The following is a 27,307-nucleotide window of genomic DNA, read 5'->3' as shown; positions in this document are numbered from 1 at the left end:
GTTCATAACACACAATTGTGAGTTTATTTTTATATTTATTGGGGGAAAGCTTCCATGAAACACAATGCATTAAGAGCAGGGGGTGAACACTTTTGAACAGGATGATGTGTAAATTGTTATTTTTTTTGTTTAAAGATTAATTTTTTTCATTAAGTACTCCCCTTCAGAATAACTACATGTTTCCCAGAAGACAAAATAAGTACAATTTACCCTGTTCATCTAATTCAAAAAGTTTACACACCCCAGATCTTAAAGGGGTCATGAACTGGCTTTTATATTTATATATATATATATATACTGTTGTCTGAGGTCAACTTATGACGTCTACATGGTTTTTACATTCAAAAACATCATAATTAATAAGTAATGAGGCTCTCTCAAGAAACGCTCGGTTTTAATGGCCGTGCCGCACTGAAGACTTGGAAGTAAACGCCCACGGCTAGGATTGGATAAGATGTGCATATTTAATGAGCTTCTGCTCCCCTGTCAGTGAAAGCGTGTGGGGAAACCTCAACCGGAATGAATCGCCCACAAGGCTTGCAAAATGTCTTTATCAAACAAACACAATGATTTGTCTCTCATCCACCCGCGATTGATTGGAATGTTATTTTTTTATTACTTGGCCCGCCCGAACGGTGAATATAAGCGCGAGCCGTACACACACACACACACACACGCATGTTCAAGTCAAGAGAGTGAACAACGCACATGGGCTTACTTTTTGCCCGTCTGAAAAACACATAGCCCCGGGATGTTGGGCTTTGCGAGCCCTCCACAATGAACCAACAACACCACTAATAAAGGATTCTTCAGCCTTTGACAGCGTGCTAAGGTATGTTCAGTTATACATGTACACATAATCAATACGATCTGTAACAATGCAATACTATCACATATAAAAAACATGTTTTACTCACATTAGTGTGTTGCTTCATTCATTCCTGTAATCTCATCCTGTCTGCAAATTCAGTCTCTTGTTTACAAACGAATCCGTGGTTAAATGACGGAACAAACGCGCAATATCTTCCCCCATGTGAGCTGGATATTCATTAAATAATATTGGAATCCGAACAAAGCTTATGTGGTATGTTTATTTTTTTAAACATTTGATGCGGTTTAGCTCATGAGTCGGTTGGCGGGGCTACAGAATCAGGCATTGTTCTTTTTCTGTTGAGGCGGTGTTTCACCACACTCTGACGTCATAGCCGGGTACATTCTGAGATCGAGCGTTTGGTGGGCCTGGTGTCAATAAAAGCTTTTTTTTTGACTAACAAGGAAGTTTTCAGCTCTGAAACTTACAGGATATTCTTATATTACCATGGCCTTTTATATATCAAAAGCTCAAGGGAAAGTTGATTTCTCATTTCATGACCCCTTTAATGCATTGTGTTGCAGTCTAAGCATCCATTTTTTCTTCTTTTTCTTTTTTTCTGCATTTTTTGTTTCAAGAAATATTGTGGAAAACTGATGTTGTTTGAAATAATGTGTTACATACCTACCTGCGTTACATACCTGATTACAAATAGAGGGGGAGGTTTCTTCATCTGGTCAATAATAGCCAATGGCATGATGTGGACAGGAGTTTAAAGGCAGTGTGTGTTTCGAGGTCTGTTTTCTGAGCAGGTCATGATGGATCGAGCAGCTCTCAGACTGGTTCTCTTGGGCGTCTTTCTCATCTCAGCCAGTTCACAACAATCTGTGAAGAAGGTGAGGGTCAACACTCAGTTTATGATGTGAGCAATTAACATCATAGGCAATATATGTCTTTAGGGTACAAAATCAGATAAAGGCAAAGTTAACTTTATAAAGCCTATACATTTCTAAGGCCTCTAAATTCTCAACATGATCAAAACTTTGCCAGAAAAACCTGCAATCTACTTTTTTTAGCAGTAAAAGGACTTTTAGTTTAATAGCAAAATTGTGTAATGTGTACATTTAAGTATAACTTTTATATTGTTATTAATATTTCAAGATGAACATTTATTTGGTTTACTTGATTATCAACATAGAATTTATTTGAAAAATAATGTTAAAATGTATCAAATACAACAGGCTTTTGAGAATTGTTTATTTGTACATCTCTCAATCATCATTGTATTATTTAGCCCCACAATTATTTTCTATTTACTCCTCAGTTTGGTTATTTCAAATAATGAGATTTTTCTGACAATTATTTTATATATTAGGCTGTAAAGGGTTGCCTACCTTTAGGTGAAACATATATTTGTTAGCTTGATTTTGTATGTTTCATTTGTGGTAAGATGTGATTGGCCTACCTACTTGTTCAAATAACAAAACAAAATGTACACAACTAATATGCAAAGTCAAATCAGTTTGGTTTGTGTGCTGATATACAGAAGCCGTGTAATTTTGATTATGTTTGTAATGCCACTCTGTACTCCAAGCTATTTGACTTAGCTAAACTTTCTATTGCCCAATTGTATACTGAAATGTAGCCAAACGGTAGTGTAGTCAACCCATATTTGTCTTTCAGTCCAAAGGCTATTTCTCCATATAATTTACGAGCAGTGTGTTTGAGCAATCCCACGCAAAAAGGAGTGCAAATGTGCACCACAGCTGTTAACAGAGAATGTGTTTTTGTGTTCCACGATATGAGTCTTTGACCATTGCGTCTCCACCCAGCAGGCACACTTTGGTAACATTTTGGTTGCGACGTCAGGTGACCGAAATTCAGCGTTAGCTCAACGTCTAATGCCAACGTTAATTTGACGTCCAATACCAACGTCAGCTGATGTTGATATTTAGTTGTTTTTAGGTTGTGTTGTAAAGTAACCAAAATCCAACATCGAGCCAACGTCTCAAGCCAACATCATATTGACGTCAGATTCTAACATCATTAGACTCTGATCCTTTGTTGGTTTTAGGTTGTGGTATTAACTAACCAAAATCTAACGTTGAGCCAACGTCTCAAGCCAACATCATATTGACGTATTGACATTTTATTAGTTTTAGGTTGTGAAACTCTAACATGAAACAGGAAACTCTAACATCATTAGACGCTGATATTTTGTTGGTTTTAACACATTTGTAGTGGAGTAGACCTCCCGAAACTACTAGTGTCGAAGAGCGGGCGTGTTACGGATACGTGGTGTTGTCAGACGCGGCACGCAGTAGGCGGATGTTTGTATTGGTGCATTTCTACAGTGAGCTGAAATGACAAGAGTGCACATTTGGTAAATAAATATAAAACAACATTTATTCATCACACAACTATTTACAACACAACCAAGGAGGCTTTGCTTGAGTTGTTTCTCCGGATTTTGTTGTTTTTAAGAAAAAAACTCCCTAATTTTGGCTGTTTAGTATTGTCACCTTTTCCGTTCTACATGGAGCTCACGCGTCCGCTGTTTTTTAAAAACATTTTTTATAAGGACTCATTTTTTATGTAAGGATTTTTTTCTACTTGCCCTGCCAACATTTTCACTGGCCCCACCACAAAAAAAGTAGTAAATAAAATAAAATAAAATAAGCCCAGTATTGTTTTTGTTGTTTTTGATCCATGTAACCTTAATAAATAAGGTTATGACTCCAAAAACTACTAGCCCAACTAATATATATTTTAAACATTGTTATAGACAATCAGTAATAAAATAAGAACAAATAATCAAATTACGAGCAACAGCACAAATCAATACAGCAGAACAAACATATAAATGATGTAGGCTAATATAGGTCTAAACTATTTTCAGGTACACAAATAGTAATCAAATGTAAAATATTACTGCATATGCATTTAATTATATTTCACTGCATATAAATATAGATGAACCCTTATTAAAAGTTATTCCGTCAAGAGTCCTGAGTGATTTTTTTCCCTGTCTTTTATCTCTACGATATTTTCCACTTTCCATGTTATACGGTAGGGGGCGCTATTACACATCTTCTAAACGAGTACAGCATCTCTTGATTAAAACAGGCGAAGAAGAAGAAGCAGCAACGACAACGATTACAGACTGGTGATATCACTGAATTCATAGTGTGAAATATCCTAAACCATTGCTTTTGGTTCCAGCTAATAATTGCTCAATCAGTTGTTTGTTCTCTTTTTTGTGTACATATTCACAACAGACCTAAGTAAATGTTTAGAGATTTTTAGGTTTTAGATTTTGGAATTGCATGTTATCACTTGTGTTGCCAGAAGATAAAAACCTGGCAATCTGGGTGAGCCCATGATCTTCCATTTAGCACCAGAGTAGAACCAGTGTGATATCTGCATTAGATATGACGAACCTGACAAAAACCGGTTCATAATGTGTTACGTATTATTGATTATTTGGACTTTTAAATCCTTTTCTTTTTATATCCACAGGCTGATGACAAATGAGATAATGGCCAGTTTCAATATGAATGTAATGCAACGTCTGTCCAACGTTGGAGGTTGATGTCAATCGGGTGTTGAGTTTAGAACCCAATGTCAGATTGACGTCAACCTCCAACGTTGGATGGACGTTGCATTTTGGTTGAAAATGAAAATAGGGTTGACGTCAGAACCCAACGTTAGATTGACGTCAGAACCCAACGTCAGATTGACGTCAACATCCAACATTGGACGGACGTTGTAATTTGGTTGAAAATGAAAATCGGGTTGACACCAGAACCCAACGTTAATCTGATGTGGTGTTCTGACGTCAACCCGATTTTCATTTTCAACCAAAATGCAACGTCTGTCCGATGTTGGGGTCCAACGTCAATCTGACGTCATATTGACGTCCGGTGCCTGCTGGGCAGTAGTATATTACCTTATTACTTTTGTACCTTATTTTACCTTGTAAAACGGTTACCACTCAATACAAATTTTAAAGCCAAAAAATATGTATCTACTTCCATGAAGTAAAATCACTAAAACCCTTCCTTCCGCTGAAAAAAATTGTTCCTGACCGTGAACAGCAATAGAAGTTACATTATTACGCCATTAGACGGCAGCTGTGACTGTCTTTAGTCAGTCAGTACTAGGGCTGCAACAACGAATCAATAAAATCGATAAAAATCGATTATTAAAAGAGTTGGCAACTGTGAACAGGTTCGTGTGGGTGTGGGAAGGAAGAAGACGGGGTCGGCGTGACTGGGACTGTGTCTTTTATTAATACTCAACTTTGTAAACACAAAACACGCACGGTGGCGTCTCTGTCTCAAACACTCAGAACTCTTGTCTTTAACTGCCTCTTAGGCTTCGTTTCCAGTTTCTCGTTTTCTCTCAGGCTCTTTGCACTCAGGCGTTGTACACAGTCCCAGTCTGGTCTCTCTCTGCCTCTTTCTCGTCCCGCAGCGGCTTTTATGCGGTCTCTCCACGCCAATTACTGCAATGAGACACAGGTGTTTGTGATCTGCACTTGACCTACTTACTCACCGCTCGGCTCCGCCTTCTCTCTCCCGCTGCAGACCTCGCGAAACCACACCCCCTCCGCCACATACCCCCACCGCCCGACTCAGGACGGGGAGCCATCCGGCCTGCAGGAGGTACCAGGAGGAGGCCTGCTGGCACCGCTCTGTCCACTGAACCGTATCTGGTACCTCCTTTTTAGTCAGATCAGTCAGCGGGCTAGCGAGGTCCGAATAATTAGGCACAAACCTTCTGTAATATCCCGCTAGCCCCAGGAACTGTCTGACCTCCTTTTTGGTCTTAGGTCTTGGACAGGTCGCAACTGCTGCGGTCTTATCAATTTGGGGACGCACCTGACCATGACCCAAGTGGAAGCCCAGATACCTTACCTCCACCCACCCAACCGCACACTTCTTTGGGTTGGCCGTGAGCCCCGCCCTTCTCAGCGACTTCAGGACAGCTCGCAGGTGCTGCATATGCCGCTGCCAGTCTGCACTGTAGATGATGATATCATCGAGATAGGCAGCGGCATACGCAGCATGCGGCCGGAGAATTCTGTCCATCAGACGCTGGAAGGTGGCGGGAGCTCCGAACAAGCCGAAAGGAAGGGTGACAAATTGGTGCAACCCGAACGGCGTGGTGAAGGCGGTTTTTTCTTTGGTCATTGGAGACAAGGGGATCTGCCAATAACCCTTAGTTAAGTCCAGTGTCGAATAAAATCGAGCGGTCCCTAGCCGATCAAGCAGTTCGTCAATCCTTGGCATTGGCGTTTACCTTACGGTAGTCCACACAGAACCGGACCGAGCCGTCAGGTTTTGGAACCAAAACTATCGGGCTGGCCCAGTCGCTGCTGGACTCTTCTATTACCCCCATCTCTAGCATGGCGTCTAATTCAGTCTGAACTACTTTGTTTTTGTGTTCAGGTAAACGGTAGGGCCGAATGCGAACCACCACACCCGGCTCGGTCTCAACGTGGTGTTGAATGAGGTCGGTGCGGCCAGGTAGGGGCGAAAACACGTCGGCAAACTCGGCCTGTAATGTTTTTACGTCAGTGAGTTGGGACGGCGAGAGGTGATCCCCCCCGGGGCCAGAGCGAGAGATTGGGACTTTTGAACCGCCTCTGGCCCGAGATCCTCCTCTCCGCTCACCACCATCGCCAACATCACTGACTCCACCTCTGACCATTTTTTTAACAGGTTGAGGTGGTAGATTTGACGTGCCCCGTCCCTAACTGAACGCACAACCTCATAATTTAGGTCCCCAATTCGCCGTGTGACCACGAAGGGCCCTTGCCACTTTGCGAGCAATTTAGAGCTAGAGGCAGGGAGTAACAAAAGCACTTTATCTCCCTGTGCAAATTGACGTAACTTAGCCCCTCTGTTATATAGCTGTTTTTGTCTGTCCTGGGCCTGTAACAAATTCTCCATTAATAGCCGTCCCAAAGTGTGGAGTTTTGTTCTCAGGTCCAGGACATATTGAATTTCGTTTTTACTCGCGGATGGTCCGTCCTCCCAAGTCTCTCTAAGGACATCCAGCACCCCCCGAGGCTGGCGCCCATAGAGAAGCTCGAAGGGGGAAAACCCCGTGGAGGCTTGCGGGACCTCGCGCACAGCAAACAAGAGAGGTTCTAGCCATTTATCCCAATTTTTGGCGACCCTTGAACGAACTTCCGAATCATGGTTTTCAACGTGCGATTAAAACGTTCCACCAGACCGTCTGTTTGTGGGTGATAGACGCTGGTGCGAACGGATTTAACGCCCAATAACTCGTATAGTTCGCGGATTGTCCGTGACATGAACGCCGTGCCTTGATCGGTGAGAATCTCTTTCGGGATTCCCACCCGGGAGATTAATGAAAACAGCGCACTCGCAACACTTTTCGCCGAAATAGTGCGGAGTAATTTTAGGAATTAACAACTGGGTTGTATCCTGCTTTGACTGGGCGTCTTGGGTCACCCGATACAACCTATCTTTTATAATCGCAAAATAGGGAAAGGAGAGTGGTTGAACAGGGTGGAGGAGGTGGCCGTCGATGGAACGGACCTGATTAAACGCATTTTTAAGCGCGTCATCCTGGGACTGTTCCAGGGGAAAGTCATTGCGCTCTGTGAGCACCGGGGTCTCCAGCTCGCTCGTTTCCCCTGAAACCGCCGCCAGAGGTCCCGATTCCGCCTCCCCAACTGAGCAACCGCCATCTTCACTTCCGAGCGCTTTCCCCAAGAAGCATCCGCGCACAAATGCCCCAATAACTTGTTAAAAGCTGGCCAATTGGTTCCCAGAATTAGCGGATGCCGGAGGTGCGGGTTAACTGCAACCTCAACACTATGCGTTTGTCCCCTAAATTGAATAGTGACGGGCACTAACGGATAGTTCACCACTTCCCCGTGCACACACCTCACCGTAACCACACGGCTGTTACCCAACGCCTTAGGCTGAATCAGCCTTTGATGTATAGAGGTCTGGTTGCAACCGGAATCCACCAAAGCCTGATAAGTACCCCCCTTGATACTCACAGGTATAAGGTACAGTCCAGCTTGATCAGGGGCGGCTTGTGGAGCGTCGGGAACCCGGACCAGCGTCCCGACCTCCATGACCGGACAGCGATCAATGAAATGGCCCGGATCCCCGCAGCGCCAACAAGCCGGCCCAGACCTTCCCGCTGCCCTAGTGGCCGGAAGTAGGTCGGCAGAATGGCGTGGAGAGAGCGCGGGACGAAGGAAGAGGGGTATGGATCCGGCGGTGTAGCCCCTCCCCTCGTCGCCGGCCGGGAAGGTGCCGGCTGGTCACTGGCTCCGCCCATCCTCCATCGCGGGGCCGGCCTGGGTGCTGCGCCGCCACGGGTCCTGGGAAAAGGGACAGGTCTGGAGACAGAGGGGGTGGGGAGAGAATAGGAAAGAGAGAGAGAGGCAGAAGGAAGGGGTTCGCCGACCCCGTGGCACGCCACCATTTGATCCTCCGCCAACTGGATGGCCTTGCTCAGCGACGTCGGGCGGTGGCACTGGACCCACTGCGCGGTCTTTCTGGGGAGCCGCGCGACGAACTGCTCCAGTAACACACGAACGATGATGTCCTCGACGTCGCTTCCTTCGGCCATCAGCCACTTGCGGCAGGAGTCCCGGAGCTGGTGCGCAAAGGCGAAGGGCCGGCCGGACTCATCCAGGGCAAGGGTACGGAACCGCTGGCGATGCTGTTTGGGGCTCCGGCCGACCCGCTGTAAAATCGCGCGCTTGAGGTCGTCGTAAGCCAGGAGATTCTGGACTGGCAGCTTAAGGGGCGGCTACCTGCGCTTCCCCAGACAGTAGTGGCAGGAGCCGCATCGGCCAGTCCGCCTTGGGCCATCCCCGGGACTCGGCGGACCTCTCGAAGAGGACGATGAACGCCTCCGGATCGTCCTCCGGGCCCATCTTCGAGAGGTGCAGGGCGGCAGCCGAGTCGCTGTTGGATCCAGTTTGAGGTAATCGCGGGGCGGCCTGAGGGGACTGGGACGCCTTCCTACGGCTTCCTCCGCGACCCGGCCCGGGTGATGGCTGCTGCTTGGACCGGGCGGGAGGGGCGGGAGCCTTAGGAGGGCGTCCTCGGCGGCGAGCAGGCTGAGGCAACTGTGCCGGCGGCTGGGTGGAGGCAGCAGCTGGCCGTCGGGCCAGTATATGTTTAATAGCCTCAGTCTGCTTCTGGGCGGTTGAAAACTGTTGGGCGAAGTTTTCAACCGCGCCGCCGAAGAGGCCAGCCTGGGATATGGGGGCATCGAGGAAACGTGTCCGCTCGGTGTCCCGCATATCGGCCAGGTTAAGCCACAGGTGTCGCTCCTGGACCACATTTGTGGACATCACTTGACCCAGGGAGCGTGCGGTCACCTTCGTCGCCCGGAGAGCGAGGTCGGTGGCGGCACGCAGCTCATCTAAGAGCCCCGGATCAACTCCACCCTCGTGCATGTCCCTGAGGATCCTGGCCTGGTAGACCTGGAGGATCGCCATGGCATGCAAAGAGGCGGCAGCCTGCCCCGCAGCTCTGTGCGATTTCGCCACCAAGGTTGATGTGAATCGACAGGCTTTGGAGGGGTGCTTAGGATCACCACGCCACGTTGAAGCGCTCTGCGGACACAGTTGCATCGCAACAGAACGTTCAACCGGGGGGACCCCAGTGTACCCTTTGGCCGCGGCCCCATCAAGGGTGGAGAAGGCGGAGGAGACTGCAGACCGATCACGGGAAGACAACGGGGACTTCCAGGACCGGGCAATCTCCTCATGCAGCTCGGGAAAGAAAGGTATTTGGGGGCGGGGACTGACGTGAGTCAGCGCGGGTCCCCAAAAACCAATCATCGAGCCGCGAGCGTTCGGGACAGGGTGGAGGGTTCCAATCTAACCCTAGACTCGCGGCTGCCCGAGACAACATGGCTGTCAGCTCTGGGTCCGACTCGGGCAATGCTGGCACGCCCGAAGGCGGCAGCACAGCCGAGTCATCATCCTCAGAGGACTCGAGCCCACCTTGTGATGCGGTGACCGACATTGCATCATCCTCCGGAGCGCCAAACGAAATGCACGGGGGAGCCGGAGCTGGCCGCGCGATTTCAGCCTGAACACTCGCGAGTTGGGAGCGCTAGAGGGGGGTGAGGCCCGAGGCATGAGCGTCGGGGCTTTGTTCCACACCGTGACCCTCAGATCACCCTGACCACCAGCCGAAGTACCGCCCACGGGGGGAACAGAGATCGGGGTGTGGTAGAGGGGACTCTCACTTCATTACGAAGATCCTTGAGTTTTGATCGCAGCACCGCGATGGTCATGTTCCCGCATTGAGAACATGACTCATCCACAAACGCTGCTTGAGCATGCTGAACGCCCAAGCATACCAAGCAGAGATTGTGCCCATCGGAAGAAGTCAGAGACCAGCCACACCCAGAAGTACACGGGCGAGACATCCTGAAAAGGACGTGCCACGTGTAAGCTCTTTTATGAGAGGAAGCTTCGCAGAGACGCCGAAGCGCCCAGGGACCACACACCAGCTGTCAGACGGACCACTACGCAGATCAGCAGGCAGGCAGTATGCGATCACTGGAACGCGCCGTAGACACCAACGCCTCTGGAAAGCTGTTTGTCTCGAAGGCTGACAAAGACTCAGTTAGCGGGCTTGAAGGAGTGAAGAGATACTCTTGGCTCCAAAGCAGAAACATAATGCGATGTTGCTAGCGTACTTCCTTATATACCCACGAGGTGGGGCGGAGTTACGCATGCAAATTCCGCATGCCCATGGCATTGGCACGCCATTGGGTGCTGTTAAACACCTCGAAGGTAATTGGCTTCTAGGCGAAACCCCCATTTGTTAGTCACTAACGTACGTCGTAGTGACTGAACGAAAGGGAACAAGTTCTAACATCCTGTTAAGTTTTATGATTAGTATTTTTCTTTATAAAAAAAAAAGATTTATAGATTTATTGTAGCAACCTGTGCACTTTCTAAAGATTTTTTGCATTGTGAATTTGCACTCTCTGTTCTGTTTTTGAATAAAGGATTGGAAATGTAAGTTTTTATCCGATTCATTGATTAATCGAAGAAATAATCGACAGATTAATCGATTATTAAAATAATCGTTAGTTGCAGCCCTAGTCAGTAGCGAAGACTTTTTATATTGAAATGACTTGTTGTGAATGTGAATACAGAGTAAGAGGCAACTCACAAATATTAGCACCCATAAACTGTTAAAAAAGACAACGCAGCGGACATTTAGACGGATTTTTTTTTATCATGAACATGGGACTGACCTGAAGGAACATGATATCTAAATACAGGTAATTCTCTCTCTCTCTCTCTGTCTCTCTCTCTCTCTCTCTCTCTCTCTCTCTCTCTCTCTCTCTCTCGCTACATTGGAGTGGTGTAGTGATACACAGAACCGTGAAGCGGTCATAGCCGTGTTTATACAGTCGTGAATAAAACACAGCTATTGACCAATCAGAATAAAGGACTGGAAGTAACCGTTTTATAATAGGAATTATGTATGCCGTGACTGACCTCAGAATAAATTGTCCCATAATACCACTTTATAAATAATCATATTTTAAGAGAACATTCTGGTATCCCAACAGAAACAAAATGTGGATATATACAGCTTCTACATTAACTCCACGGTCACCAGTCGCTACGCCACAACCATCATCACAAGCCGTGTGGCGAACACAGTGAATGAGTCTCAAGAGATCCAGTTTGAGGTCAAGATACCCAAGAATGCCTTCATCAGCAAATTCAGAATGTAGGGAAATTCAATACTTTTAAACATTAAATTTTTTTGAAATCCAGCAATTCTATGAAGACAAACCTAACCAGCTAATTTTGAAGTCTGTTTAGTGTGAGTCTTTTCTTTTCTCCATAGGACCATAGAGGGGAAGACATATGATGGTGTTGTGAAGGGAAAAGAGGAAGCTCAGCAGCAGTACAGTCGAGCAGTATCTCGAGGAGAAAGTGCTGGACTGATCAAGTACTGGACATTAAAAGAAAAAGCTAGGTCCATAAAATGTGTCTATAGGTTTAGTAATATGCTGGGATTCATTTATATTTCAGATCTGTTGGAAGGACTTTAGAGGACTTTAAAACTTCAGTGACGGTGGCTGCTTTTAGTAAAGTGACTTTTGAGTTGACCTACGAAGAACTGCTAAAGCGCCGCCTTGGCAAATATGAGCTGCTCATCAATGCTCAACCGATGCAGCCGGTGGCAGACTTCAAGGTAGAAGAAGAAACAACGATGAAATAGATAATCAATTAAAATGAATAGAAAGTTAATATTTCTTCTCACATTAGATGGATGTACACATACAAGAGAAACCAGGAATTTCCTTCTTGGAGGTAAAAGGAGATTTGAGCACCGGTGATCTGGCCAATGCCATCAAAACCACCAGAGCAGACAAAGATGTAAGAGCTTAAAACGAGGGGTAAAACACTTAGCTTAGGTGTTACAAAACTGAGCAAAGTTACCAGATGACTAAACTGATCATTACAGGCATGGGTGACCTTCTACCCCACTCGAGGTCAACAGGCCAAGTGTAAAAGCTGTGGAGAAAATGGACTGAATGGTGACCTGCTCATAATATACGATGTTGAGAGACCAAATCCTAAAGGAGAAGTCATGGTACATTTTCAATAACATGCTTTACAAGATTAAAATAAAATTGCCAAAGGATTTTGAAAGACTGGCTCTGTAAAAAGACATGAATTGTATTTTCTCTCAGGTATCAAATGGCTATTTTGTCCACTACTTTGCACCCTCTGATGTTCCACGTATTCCCAAAAATGTGGTGTTTATCATTGACCGAAGTGGTTCTATGAGCGGCAGAAAAATACATCAGGTAAATGTCAACGTTTCAGCCAAATTAATCAAAAGGATATAACAAGCATTTTTTTTTTTGATGGCAAAACACTTGAATGACATTTTTGAAGGATCTTGCAAGCATTGTGCATTTTTACATTAAAAGAACAGGGATTTCTATATTGAAATCAATGTGGATTTGCTTTCTTTAACAAAACTGGTAATGAATAAACACTCTATATGGATTCTATATGGCACCAAAAATGGTTCTTTGTCGTAATCATAGAGGAACCAATTTTGGTGCTATATAGCACCATATCTTAACATGTTCTGTACACTAAAAAAAAAAGGCTCGTAATCATAGGGGAACCTTTTTTAGTGCTATATAGCACCAATTTTGGTGCTTCAGTTATTCTTCAGCGGCTCTTCAGAGGTGCTATATAGCACCTTAGTCAAAGAACTGGTGAAGAACCTCTGAAGAACCTCTGAAGAACAGCTGAAGAACCACTGAAGCACCAAAATTGGTGCTACAGTGAGGAAAATAAGTATTTGAACACCCTGCTATTTTGCCAGTTCTCCCACTTGGAAATCATGGAGGGGTCTGAAATTTGCATCGCAGGTGTATGTCCACTGTGAGAGACATAATCTAAAAAAAAAAATCCAGAAATCACAATATATGATTTTTTAACTATTTATTTGTATGATAGAGCTGCAAATAAGTATTTGAACACCTGTTTATCAGCTAGAATTCTGACCCTCAAAGACCTGTTAGTCTGCCTTTAAAATGTCCACCTCCACTCCATTTATTATCCTAAATTAGATGCACCTGTTTGAAGTCATTAGCTGCATAAAGACACCTGTCCACCCCATACAATCAGTAAGAATCCAACTACTAACATGGCCAAGACCAAAGAGCTGTCCAAAGACACTAGAGACAAAATTGTACAAGCAGCTTGGTGAAAAAAGGTCCACTGTTGGAGCAATCATTAGAAAATGGAAGAAGCTAAACATGACTGTCAATCTCCCTCGGACTGGGGCTCCATGCAAGATCTCACCTCGTGGGGTCTCAATGATCCTAAGAAAGGTGAGAAATCAGCCCAGAACTACACGGGAGGAGCTGGTCAATGACCTGAAAAGAGCTGGGACCACCGTTTCCAAGGTTACTGTTGGTAATACACTAAGACGTCATGGTTTGAAATCATGCATGGCACGGAAGGTTCCCCTGCTTAAACCAGCACATGTCCAGGCCCGTCTTAAGTTTGCCAATGACCATTTGGATGATCCAGAGGAATCATGGGAGAAAGTCATGTGGTCAGATGAGACTAAAATAGAACTTTTTGGTCATAATTCCACTAAACGTGTTTGGAGGAAGAAGAATGATGAGTACCATCCCAAGAACACCATCCCTACTGTGAAGCATGGGGGTGGTAGCATCATGCTTTGGGGGTGTTTTTCTGCACATGGGACAGGGCGACTGCACTGTATTAAGGAGAGGATGACCGGGGCCATGTATTGCGAGATTTTGGGGAACAACCTCCTTCCCTCAGTTAGAGCATTGAAGATGGGTCGAGGCTGGGTCTTCCAACATGACAATGACCCGAAGCACACAGCCAGGATAACCAAGGAGTGGCTCTGTAAGAAGCATATCAAGGTTCTGGCGTGGCCTAGCCAGTCTCCAGACCTAAACCCAATAGAGAATCTTTGGAGGGAGCTCAAATCCTGTGTTTCTCAGCAACAAGCCAGAAACCTGACTGATCTAGAGAAGATCTGTATGGAGGAGTGGGCCAAAATCCCTCCTGCAGTGTGTGCAAACCTGGTGAAAAACCTCTCGGTTACGTATGTAACCCTCGTTCCCTGAGGAGGGAACGGAGACGTACGTTAGTGACTAACAAATGGGGGTTTCGTCTAGAAGCCAATTACCTTCGAGGTGTTTAACAGCGCCCAATGGCGTGCCAATGCCATGGGCATGCGGAATTTGCATGCGTAACTCCGCCCCACCTCGTGGGTATATAAGGAAGTATGCTAGCAACATCGCATTATGTAACTGCTGCAGAGCCAAGATCTGAACTCCGCGTTCCAGCAGCACAGCTGATGTGGCTAAGGAACGTACGTCTCCGTTTCCTCCTCAGGGAACGAGGGTTACATACGTAACCGAGACGTTCCCTTTCGTTCAGTCACTACGACGTACGTTAGTGACTAACGAATGGGGGTTCCAGTAGAACCGCGCCACTCAGCTGTCATCCAGTGCCCTGCGTAAGTGTGAGATCCCGCCACTAAAGGCCGTAGGACTCCCACTTATCACAGGATTACCAAGGTACACTGGGAAGCATATCCCAGTGAGGGAATGCCAATGATGCCTACCCGTGGGAAGGACTTAGAGAGTACACATATGACCCGCTGTGGGCTGCATATGGGAAGGTGGTGCCGAAGGTGGAAAGACACCTGCTCACTGAGGAGGCTTACGGTGGAAATACTCGTGTGGGGGTCGCCGGAGGGGAACCATGCACACGGAGCACCTGGCCGGACATGAGGGTCTGGGCTTGAAAGGGCAGACTGAACTGATGTCGGCGTCGACAGTGCTGGAGGAGCTCAGGGCTCTCGGGGAGCTCACCTGAGGAGAATATCGCACGTATCCAGTCCGTGGAGTGGAGTGGCGAGCAAGCGAAGACACCAGAGCCTGGTCCATTACCGGCCCCTCGGGGGGGTGAGTACATAGTCGGACACTGGCTCCACTCGGAGATTGTAGAATCTGGCGAATGTGTTAGGTGTCGCCCAGCCTGCAGCTCTGCAGATGTCTGTTAGCGAGGCGCCATGCGCTAGAGCCCAAGAGGAGGCCACACTCCGGGTGGAGTGTGCCCTCACACCAAGGGGACATGGTCGACCTTGCTGCTGGTAAGCCAAAACAATGGTGTCCACTATCCAGTGAGACTATCCTCTGTTTCGAGAGAGCTCTTCCCTTCCGCTCTCCACCATAACAGACAAAGAGCTGGTCTGAGGTCCTGAAACACTGCGTCATGTCTACGTAAGCGCGGAGGGCGCATACTGGACAGAGCAATGCCAAGGCTGGGTCTGCCTCCTCCAAAGGCAGCGCTTGCAGGTTCACTACCTGATCTCTGAAGGGAGTGGTAGGAACCTTGGGCACATATCCAGGCCGGGGTCTCAGGATCACGTGAGAGTTAGCCGGCCCGAATTCTAGGCACGCTTCGTCAACCGAAAATGCCTGCAGGTCCCCGACCCTCTTAAGAGAGGCCAATGCGGTCATAGCCAGTGCTGAAGCGGTCTCATATGTAGCAATCTGAGCGGCGTCACCGCGGCTGCAGATGCCATATGCCCCAGGAGCCTCTGAAAGTGTTTCAGTGGAACCGCACTCTTGCTCTCGATTTGACGGAGGCAAGTCAGCAGAGACTGCGCGTGCTCGCTCGTAAGCTGCGTGCACATGGCGACCGAGTCGATCTCCATACTGAGAAAAGAGATCCTCTGCACGGGGCAAAGTTTGCTCTTCTCCCAGTTGACCCGAAGGCCCAGACGGGCTAAGTGGTGGAGAACCAGATCTCTGTGTCCGCAAACCTGCTCTCGAGAGTGACTCATTATGAGCCAGTCGTCGAGGTAGTTCAGGATGCGAACCCCGTGCTGCCGGAGGGGCGCAAGGGCTGCCTCGGCAATCTTCGTAAAGACGCGAGGGGACAGAGATAGCCCGAATGTTCAACCGGGGGGACCCCAGTGTACCCTTTGGCCGCGGCCCCATCAAGGGTGGAGAAGGCGGAGGAGACTGCAGACCGATCACAGGAAGACAACGGGGACTTCCAGGACCGGGCAATCTCCTCATGCAGCTCGGGAAAGAAAGGTATTGGGGGCGGGGACTGACGTGAGTCAGCGCGGGTCCCCAAAAACCAATCATCGAGCCGCGAACGTTCGGGACAGGGTGGAGGGTTCCACTCTAACCCTAGACTCGCGGCTGCCCGAGACAACATGGCTGTCAGCTCTGGGTCCGACTCGGGCAATGCTGGCGCGCCTGAAGGCGGCAGCACAGCCGAGTCATCATCCTCAGAGGACTCGAGCCCACCTTTTGATGCGGTGACCGACATCGCATCATCCTCCGGAGCGCCAAACGAAATGCGCGGGGGAGCCGGAGCTGCCCCCGCGATTTCAGCCTGAACACACGCGGGTTGCGGAGCGCTAGAGGGGGGTGTGGCCCGAGGCATGAGCGTCGGGGCTTTGTTCCACACCGTGACCCTCAGATCACTCTGACCACCAGCCGAAGTACCGCCCACGGGGGGAACGGTAGATCGGGGTGTGGTAGAGGGGACTCTCACTTTATTACGAAGATCCTTGAGTCTTGATCGCAGCACCGCGATGGTCATGTTCCCGCAGTGAGAACATGACTCATCCACAAACGCTGCTTGAGCATGCTGAACGCCCAAGCATACCAAGCAGAGATTGTGCCCATCGGAAGAAGTCAGCGACCTGCCACACCCAGAAATACACGGGCGAGACATCCTGAAAAGGACGCGCCACGTGTAAGCTCTTTTATGAGAGGAAGCTTCGCAGAGACGCAGGGACCGAAGCGCCCGAAGCGACCAAAGCGCCCAGGGACCACACACCAGCTGTCAGACGGACCACTGCGCAGATCAGCAGGCAGGCAGTATGCGATCACTGGAACGCGCCGTAGACACCAACGCCTCTGGAAAGCTGTTCGTCTCGAAGGCTGACAAAGACTCAGTTAGCAGGCTTGAAGGAGTGAAGAGATACTCTTGGCTCCAAAGCAGAAACATAATGCGATGTTGCTAGCATACTTCCTTATATACCCACGAGGTGGGGCAGAGTTACGCATGCAAATTCCGCATGCCCATGGCATTGGCACGCCATTGGGCACTGTTAAACAGCTCAAAGGTAATTGGCTTCTAGGCGAAACCCCCATTCGTTAGTCACTAACGTACGTCGTAGTGACTGAACGAAAGGGAACTACAGGAAACATTTGACCTCTGTAATTGCAAACAAAGGCTACTGTACCAAATATTAACATTAATTTTCTCAGGTGTTCAAATACTTATTTGCAGCTGTATCATACAAATAAATAGTTAAAAAAATCATACATTGTGATTTCTGGATTTTTTTTATAGATTATGTCTCTCACAGTGGACATGCACCTACGATGACAATTTCAGACCCCTCCATGATTTCTAAGTGGGAGAACTTGCAAAATAGCAGGGTGTTCAAATACTTATTTTCCTCACTGTATATAGCACTTAAAAAGGTTCCCCTATGATTACGAGCCAAGAACCATTTTTGGTGCCATATAGAACCTTTTTTTTTTAGAGTGAAGACTATCCTCCAGGTGTTCTGACAGAAGTGTTTGTCTTTAGACTCGTTTGGCTCTGCTAAAGATTTTAAGTGATCTTGATGAGGATGACCACTTTGGATTGATCACATTTGACAGTGAAGTTAACACATGGAAGCGTGAACTCCTGAAAGCTACCAAGGAAAACCTGGAGAATGCAAAATCTTTTGTGAGGAAGATCAGCGATAGAGGAGGTGAGTTCCTAACGCTAAAATGGGGAGTAAGAAAGTTGTTCTTCAAAAGGACACAACTATGTTTGTTCTTCCTTTAGCCACAGACATAAACGCTGCAGTTCTAGCAGGAGTGGACATGATCAATCGACATCCACGAGAGGGAACCGCCTCCATCCTGATCCTGCTGACTGATGGAGATCCCACTTCAGGCACAGATTCACACTCACAAACATAAGCTAATGGTGTTTTATAGTAGCACTAGTTCACTCAGTCAAATTAGAGGATCTATTAATGAAATATTTCTCTCTCTCTCTCTCTCTCTCTAACAGGTGAAACTAACATAGAGAGGATAATGGCCAATGTGAAAAAGGCAATAGGGCCAAAGTTTCCACTCTATTGTCTTGGTTTTGGATATGATGTTAACTTTGACTTCCTGACAAAGATGTCACTGGAAAATGGTGGAGTTGCTCGCAGGATTTATGAAGATTCGGACGCTGATCTACAGCTGCAGGTGAACTACAGAGAATCAGCTGTGAACTCATCCTCAGTGCTTGTCTGTTCTGTGTTTGAACCCTTTATTTTGGTTTGTATTGTAGGGCTTCTATGATGAAGTCGCCGTCCCTCTCCTCACTGATATTCAACTTAAATACACAGGAGGGACAAACCTTACCAAGACCAGCTTTAACCTGTACTTCAACGGCTCTGAGATTGTGGTATCAGGACAAATCACAGACAACAGTGTGGAGAGTTTCACCACTGAAGTCATTGCAGTATCAGTAAGATCATCATGCTTTACAAATTGCATCAAATTGGTAGGGATTTTTCTGGACGGTCTCCACCAAGCTCATTATATTGGATATTAGAATCATCGATAGTCAATTGTTTAAGAGTTTGGAATAATGGTTACTTTGTTTTCAAAGAAGGTTATTGCTGAAAGTGGTAATGACAACATTTCTGATGAAAATGATGTTATTTCTGAGCAGAAAGGCAATAATGTGACATATCAGGAAACTGTAATGACAAAAGACCCCAGTGACGTCCCACCTGAGAATGAAGATTTCATGCAAAGACTGTGGGCCTACCTTACAGTGATGCAACTTCTGGAAAGACAGTAAGTTTATGTAATAATGTAAACAACTGTCACACTGTAGGACAGTGAAAATTGACTTTATGATCCTAATGATCAGGTTAAAACTTTGATTTTTAAAAATAATATGAGTCCAAAAGATTGCTTGTGTCAGATTCATTATCCCATGTGTATCCCAAAATATGCCTGGAGACAGGAGCAATTCCATTATTCCATACAATATGGAATCAAACTTAGTGCCAAAGTAATGACAAACCTGATCTGTCTATCGGTCTTCTCTCTGTATTTCTGTCTCAGGGTGCTTCTTAAAGGACAAGAGAAAGAGGATGAAATGAAAGAAGCTCTCAAACTGTCCCTGAAATACCAGTTTGTCACCTCCCTCACTTCTATGGTCGTCACGAAGCCACAGGAAGGTGAAGTGGAAGTTGCCAACAAACCCAAAGAGGGAGGAGAGGAACCCAGAGAAGACAGTCTTGCATATTATGGTAAGAACTGGACCAACATATGTTGGTAAGAACTGAGAAGTTAACTATGACAATCCAGATCTTTTGACCAATGAATCCAACTGTCTGTTGAATATATACAGTTGAGGTCAGAATTATTGCCCCCTTGATAAATATGAGCAAAGCAGGCTTTGAAAATAAAATCAGTTGTTTATATTAGATCTTTCATTCAAAAAATAAAAAAGCCAACCTTTAATTGGAGTAATACAATTGGAAATGGGGGATAAATCAATTTTCATTGTGAAACAAATGTTTTTTGGCCCCCTTTTATTCAGTATTTTTTGCAACCTCCATTTGCCAATATAATAGCAAGTCTTCGCCTATAATAGCAGATGAGTTTGGAGAACACCTGAAAAGAGATCAGAGACCATTCTTCCATACAGAATATCTCCAGATCCTTCAAATTCCCAGGTCCATGTTGGTGCACTCTCCTCTTCAGTTCAATGTTCTATAGGGTTCAGGTCAGGGGATTTGGATGAACATGGCAGGACCTTCATTTTGTGCTCAGTGACCCATTTTTGTGTTGATTGTTGTCCTTTGTTTTGGATCATTGTCCTGATGGAAGATCCAACCGTGGCCTATTATACAATATCAAACTGAGGCAGATTTTGTTTTTATCTGTTGGTTTTTGATAGAATCCATTATGCCATGTATCTGAACAAGATGTCCAGGACCTCCTGCAAAAAATAGGCCCACAACATTAAAGATACAGCAGTATATTTAACCATGGCCATGGGACACTTTTTTTTATCCCTGCATGCACAAAACCCATCTTTTGTGTTAATTGGCTTTATGCACAGCTGCACTACTTCCTGAACTTTAGCCAGCTCCTTTGTTTCCTGTCTGCCATTATTGGACAAACTGATTAATCCAGGTGTGCCTGACCTCTGTAGTCACAGCAACAATAATCAGGCACACCTGGATTAATCAGTTTTTTGACCCCAAGACTCAACCAGCCATTCAAGCTAGTCTCCACACCATGCACTAAGACAATAGAGTTCAACAGTGCCCGCCACTTTTTTCAGTTGCGTATTTTTTCCATTCATTTCTCCCATAGGGATTCAACAAAAGCCATGAACCAAGCCAACCAGCTACTAGGTGAATTACACACACAGTTTCTGCCAATCTCATGTTAATCTTGAGTACCCATAGAGTAGTATTGCATCCTTCATATCTCCGAAGTGTCTTTAGTTTTATCATATTAATAAAAGATGCTGCACTGATTGTTACGGTAGTACGGTGCAGCAGTGAATAGGAGAGTTGGGACTTCCACAGAGATAGGTTTATTCAGAATCAACATCAGACAGAACACCACACAGCATAAACGACGTGTAAACATAACGGGTAGTATAACGGAGACCAGACAAGGAATGAATGCACAAGGAGGAACTTACAGACACAGATGACTGACTGACGAGGGGCACAGGTGATACAGATGAGGATAACTAAACACAGCTGAACAGAACTAGACTAACGAGGGTAACCAAGGAGACAGAGAAAGTGGCGGGAAACATAGACAAAGGAACATGTGACCAAAGCAAACAACACGACAGAAATACAGATATGTAACACCGATAGGCTGTACCGATACTTACAATGATTGGATCATTATTAGAAATGAAAAGCTCCACACTCCATCAATTAGGGTTAGTAGAACTGTTGCTAAACATATATCTATGCATATATCACTGCAAGATCCAATCATAGACTCTTAAGCATTAGCCTATCCAAACAGCAACTTTTTTTTTGTCCAGGTAGTATATTTCAGAGATATTTTACTCATACGAATTTCTAGGGGTGCCAATAATTGTGGCTAACGTGCCATGGAGAAAAACGCCTCTCGGTTACGTATGTAACCCTCGTTCACTGAAGGAGGGAATGGAGACGTACACTCACCTAAAGGATTATTAGGAACACCTGTTCAATTTCTCATTAATGCAATTATCTAATCAACCAATCACATGGCAGTTGCTTCAATGCATTTAGGGGTGTGGTCCTGGTCAAGACAATCTCCTGAACTCCAAACTGAATGTCAGAATGGGAAAGAAAGGTGATTTAAGCAATTTTGAGCGTGGCATGGTTGTTGGTGCCAGACGGGCCGGTTTGAGTATTTCACAATCTGCTCAGTTACTGGGATTTTCACGCACAACCATTTCTAGGGTTTACAAAGAATGGTGTGAAAAGGGAAAAACATCCAGTATGCGGCAGTCCTGTGGGCGAAAATGCCTTGTTGATGCTAGAGGTCAGAGGAGAATGGGCCGACTGATTCAAGCTGATAGAAGAGCAACTTTGACTGAAATAACCACTCGTTACAACCGAAGTATGCAGCAAAGCATTTGTGAAGCCACAACACGCACAACCTTGAGGCGGATGGGCTACAACAGCAGAAGACCCCACCGGGTACCACTCATCTCCACTACAAATAGGAAAAAGAGGCTACAATTTGCACGAGCTCACCAAAATTGGACAGTTGAAAACTGGAAAAATGTTGCCTGGTCTGATGAGTCTCGATTTCTGTTGAGACATTCAGATGGTAGAGTCAGAATTTGGCCTAAACAGAATGAGAACATGGATCCATCATGCCTTGTTACCACTGTGCAGGCTGGTGGTGGTGGTGTAATTGTGTGGGGGATGTTTTCGTGGCACACTTTAGGCCGCTTAGTGCCAATTGGGCATTGTTTAAATGCCACGGCCTACCTGAGCATTGTTTCTCACCATGTCCATCCCTTTATTACCACCATGTACTCATCCTCTGATGGCTACTTCCAGCAGGATAATGCACCATGTCACAAAGCTCGAATCATTTCAAATTGGTTTCTTGAACATGACAATGAGTTCACTGTACTAAAATGGCCCCCACAGTCACCAGATCTCAACCCAATAGAGCATCTTTGGGATGTGGTGGAACGGGAGCTTCGTGCCCTGGATGTGCATCTCACAAATCTCCATCAACTGCAAGATACTATCCTATCAATATGGGCCAACATTTCTAAAGAATGCTTTCAGCACCTTGTTGAATCAATGCCACGTAATTAAGGCAGTTCTGAAGGCGAAAGGGGGTCAAACACAGTATTAGTATGTGTTCCTAATAATCCTTTAGGTTAGTCGGACGTCACCGACTGAAAGGAAACGTTATATCATGATGTGATTTCAGTTGTTTTTCTTCAATCAAAGGTTTTTGTGAATGTTTTGAATGAAGGATCAAAAGTAAACAATGCATTTAATTTTCACAGCCTTCTTTGCTCATATTTACCAAAGAGGGCAATAATTCTGACCACAATTGTGTAATCTTTCCTTTTTTAGTGAAACAGTTCAGTTATGTAAGGAAACCTAGTCATCATCCAACAAAAAAAGAATACTAACAACAGTAAAAATTGCAGTCCCCTCTGCTAGTGTAGAAAAATTAACATTGATTTAAGCATTTAATACGCCATCAAAATGCACAATGGTGAGCAGGATGCAGGATGGTGATTAAAAAGTGACATCTTTCTCATTGTTCTTTTATTACCAGACTCCTCTGCTTTGACTGATTCTTTTCCTATGGGTAAGTTAAAAAATGATGGACTAACAGTAAAACTATTTTATTTGTAAAGTGTCCAGAACTGTATATTGACAGACACATAATATTTGTTCTAAAAGTCCTAAATATAAAAATGTCTTGCCTTTTGAATTTGTTTTTATATTCCAGGTGCAGCTTTCACCTCATTATATTTATAGTTAAATTTATTTACCTTATTTATTTAGTGTTCTTTATTTCATAGGTAAAACAAACCAACATTTTGATGACCATGGTATGTTAAAATATTCTTCTTCTTTATTGAAGTGAAATAGCTTGCATTTATTTGCGTGTTTCAGTATGTAAAAATGTATTTAAAATGCTAAAGGGCGTTGTTAGGCATGATGCACAGCACAACCCCTTTAGCTGTGACCTTACTGCTTTTATTAAAAAAAGGTTATTATTAAGGACACAAATACTAATTTGAAAGTGGCATATTATTGCATTGCAAAGGACGTTGTCCAGGCATTATTAGCACAACTGGAATACTGTATTGACCAATCAGATGATGATTTGACAGTTCTCAGTTTTCTGGGAGACTAATTGTGGGAGTGCATTAAAAATTGAAAATCTTTGAGTCAAAATGTGAAAATTTTCTTTCTTTTCAGATCTGCATATTTCTTGTAAGTTTTTTTTAATTTACAGTATTTTCTGTTTTTTACTTGCATTTAGTCCCAGACTCATAAGTAGACCATATGCATATTTGTAGGGTACAAAATCATGATAATAATTTTGGTTTCCTATTGTTTATCAATAATAAAGGCATCCATCCATACTTGGTTGAGAATGTTTATTGGTTTAATATGTAATTCTAGCAAGCTTTTTAGTATAGGTGATGTGTGTAATTGTTTTCTTTGTGCCGACCCAATACACACGTCACCTTTAAAAACAAAGACTAAATATACAGCATAATGTGAATTTACATCATTTACACTTTTTTGGGGCCTAAGTTCTCTCCTACTATGAAGAAAAGGATACAACTGAGTTCCCTGAAGTGCAAGGTACTGTACATAAATATTTTTCAAAACACCTATTTTACAAATATAATCATGATATTCTCTCTCCAAAAGTTCGTAGCAATCGGTTCCTGCTGCCCGCCACTGGTCAGTCTAAGCCACTTTGTTTTGATGTTCCTGTTCCTCACAAACTCAAACTGCTACAGGATTCTGCTTCAGGTCAGACTTTAAGAGCTGTTTGTTCTATGTGAATCAATTTAACAGACCATCAGGCCTAATAGTGATATTTTCTGTGCGTCCTAGAGTTCTTTATGAATGGAGAGTCTTTGAGTGAACAAAATGGATTCCATCAAATTGCTTTTCATTACAAAACTAACCATCACTTGATAATAAGCACAAACTCTATCAGTTACCAAAATGGACAGGATGATGTGCGGTTTTTGTGGGGCCAGACACCGACCCAACGTGATTCAGAGGGGTAAATACTGTAGAGGTTCACTGTGTGCACTGTCAGAGACAAAACTGACCCTTACAAAAAAGAAGTTTACTCAATTGTGCTATTAGTATACTTCTTTTAAACAAAAAAATAAGAAATTTCAGTCTATTTGTATGTACTTTTACACTTATACTGACAGAAGTATTTTTGGCCTATACTTGTGTTAAATTTTTGGATCGAGATATACGTACTTAAGTGTAATTAAGTATTCCAAGTGTACTTGGCTCGTAGTTGTGCGAGTAGCCTATAAAATACTTCTCTGTATTTGGTTGCGTTTTTTTTTTTTGCGCTTTTTGCATACTCTTTTATAAGAGTACTGTGAATTCCGACATACTATTTTTGTTACATACTGTTTTTCATCTACTATATAGTAGGGAAGTATGCGATTTCGGATGCAGCCCAAGCTTAGCTGCTACTAGTATTGAAATAGTATAGTTGTAACGAACTGCTCCGAGACAGAGGTTGAGAATCCAAATGCAGCTTTATTTAGAGGGTAATCCACACTCGTAGTCAACAAACAGGCAACAGGTCATACACAGGCAAGCAGTCCAAACAGGCAAACAAGGCAGGAGAGACAGGCAAACGGGTAATCCGGGAGACAGGCAAGAAATCCAAAAACAAGAGACATGAAACCAGGGAAACGCTCAGAAATGCAATAGTAACACTAAACAAGACTTGGCAATGACTGACAGAATGAACAGGCTTATATATGCTGCCTTCACGTGCTATCGGAAATGTCCTAATTCCCACTTTAGAAGTCGTGATTACGAGCTTGTTGCATTCAAGTGCTTTGTTGTCGGAGTGAACAGGAATCATGGTGGACACCAGGTTATTCTTGCCTATTTATTGGGGAAATCTTATTAAAACCAACATCAAATACTTGTCCCATGCACTGACAACCATAAACATTCCAGATAGTCCGCTTCTGACGATTCTGTAGCCTAATTTCAGTCAAATGCAGGCTATTTTCGCTGTGTACCAAACACGCTTCATATGATTATTACATGTAAATAGGCTACTACATTAATGTCATAATGGGGGGGGGGGGGGGGGGAATTAAACTACACCTGCCACAGCAGTCTAGTTCTCCCCGCCACCATGTTTAAGGCTTATGACACGCCCATCTCGGGAATTGGGGTATCAAAATTATTTCCGAACTTCCCAGTGGTAAACACGACATCAGAGGGCGTTCATGTGCAATTTTTACCTAGGAAACTCGTATTTACGATAATTCCGATAGCACGTGAAGGCAGCAATAGAGTGAGCTAACTAGGAAATGGGGTGCAGGTGGATGTAATCAATGGGTGTTGAAGAGTCCGGGCAAAGGATTATGGGTGATGTAGTCCTTGATGGAGTGACAGTCTGGAGTGGAGTGCCCTCAGGTGGTTCTCATGGGCACTCACACAGGACGAATTGTGACAATAGTACACAAGTATACTACTAGTATATTGATATTAGTATACTTACTACATAAAGTATACTTAAAAATATACTTCAACTTTACTTAAGTATACTTAATAAAATTAACTTGAAGTATACTTATTTTTTGTAAGGGGATATGTGAGGGTTTTACTAAATCTTTTGATTATTAACTGTTTTCTGATTGTCAATAGTTTATTGTGATACAATAGAGGCAGAATTCACTCATGGGTTACTCTGTATCAACAGTGTGTCCCTGGTTGTACTTGAAAGTGAAATGAACGTCACCATGGGAAATATTAGTGTTGTTATTCTTCTTCAAAAGAAAGATGAGGTCATGTTTCTATGGCCTGCCATTTCTGAATATCCAAAAGATGTCAACTTGACAGGCATTTTAGGTAAGAGAGCAATTCACTGTCTAAACATTTAAACATTATTTTTCATCACTTGCCTCTTATCGATACGTGATAGCCATAAACAAACAAAAAAGTAACATAACCAGAATGTCAGTGATGTTAATGTGTCTATTATGTACATTGGTTAGCTAACAACTATTTATTGTTATTGAATGGATTATTTTGGATAAATTGCTGTCATTGAACCAACACCGGTGACAAGTAACAATATCTGTGTGTGGACAATCTTTAAGGAAAACCCAATATTTCATATGATGAGATTAAAGGATCGCAAACACCAACTCTAAAGATAATGGACAAGGAGGTGAAGACGTCTTTGTAAGTGATTAAATTAATAAATACACACAAACTTCCATAAATGTCATTTAAAATTTGTACTGTTGCCTTTTATGGTTATATATTTAATTTATAAATGTATATAATGAAACTTGTGTCTATAGGGAGACTGTCAGCGATTACAGACTTCATTCAACTCCTGTTCAAGACTGTTGGCTTGTCCCGTTCCAGGCTGTAATGGAGGGCGAGATTTCTGATTTCACCGTCACTCAGCTGTAGCATTGACAGAGTTGACAAACAATGTTTTCCAATATATTTTTATGATCTGTTTTAAGCACAGTAAATGTTTCAATGGTTCAATCCCATCTGGCCTAGGAGTTGTAAAACTGACCAAATGGAGTAGAACAAAGATTTTATGTGAACAAATAAAAAGCAATCAAATAACAGGTTTCCATTC

The 27,307-nt window shown here is 44.3% G+C and overlaps 1 protein-coding gene across 2 annotated transcripts; it reads left to right on the top strand.

Moving 5' to 3' along the window:
- Window positions 1-1,550: 1,550 nt before the first annotated feature.
- Window positions 1,551-27,307, top strand: LOC307142949 (inter-alpha-trypsin inhibitor heavy chain H3-like). 2 transcript variants are annotated; one of them, XM_079844150.1, is made up of 20 exons: window positions 1,551-1,707; window positions 11,417-11,580; window positions 11,701-11,805; window positions 11,889-12,051; window positions 12,126-12,236; window positions 12,325-12,453; window positions 12,554-12,670; window positions 17,994-18,162; window positions 18,240-18,350; window positions 18,471-18,652; window positions 18,738-18,917; window positions 19,125-19,252; window positions 19,526-19,713; window positions 23,243-23,275; window positions 24,256-24,288; window positions 24,358-24,462; window positions 24,547-24,721; window positions 26,408-26,556; window positions 26,808-26,892; window positions 27,015-27,288. In XM_079844150.1, the coding sequence occupies exons 1-20, from the start codon at window positions 1,627-1,629 to the stop codon at window positions 27,127-27,129; spliced, it is 2,523 nt and encodes an 840-aa protein (XP_079700276.1). In that variant the 5' UTR covers window positions 1,551-1,626; the 3' UTR covers window positions 27,130-27,288. The 2 variants fall into 2 exon arrangements, with proteins under 2 accessions (XP_079700276.1, XP_079700275.1); XM_079844149.1 differs by having other exon boundaries at window positions 1,602-1,707; window positions 24,238-24,288; window positions 27,015-27,307.

Source organism: Gobio gobio, assembly GCF_949357685.1.
Source record: "Gobio gobio genome assembly, chromosome: 19".
Lineage (NCBI taxonomy): Eukaryota > Metazoa > Chordata > Actinopteri > Cypriniformes > Gobionidae > Gobio > Gobio gobio.
The sequence above is the reverse complement of the archived record's forward strand: the minus strand, read 5'-3'. Positions and strand labels throughout refer to the sequence as shown.

Bases quoted from the DNA above. Each gene is read 5' to 3' on its own strand.
- LOC307142949 (XM_079844149.1), top strand. From the start codon at position 1,627: ATGATGGATCGAGCAGCTCTCAGACTGGTTCTCTTGGGCGTCTTTCTC. The intron at 11,581-11,700 runs GTAGGGAAATTC...TTTTCTCCATAG, and splicing joins TTCATCAGCAAATTCAGAAT to GACCATAGAGGGGAAGACAT. The intron at 18,918-19,124 runs GTAAGATCATCA...ATTTCTGAGCAG, and splicing joins CTGAAGTCATTGCAGTATCA to AAAGGCAATAATGTGACATA.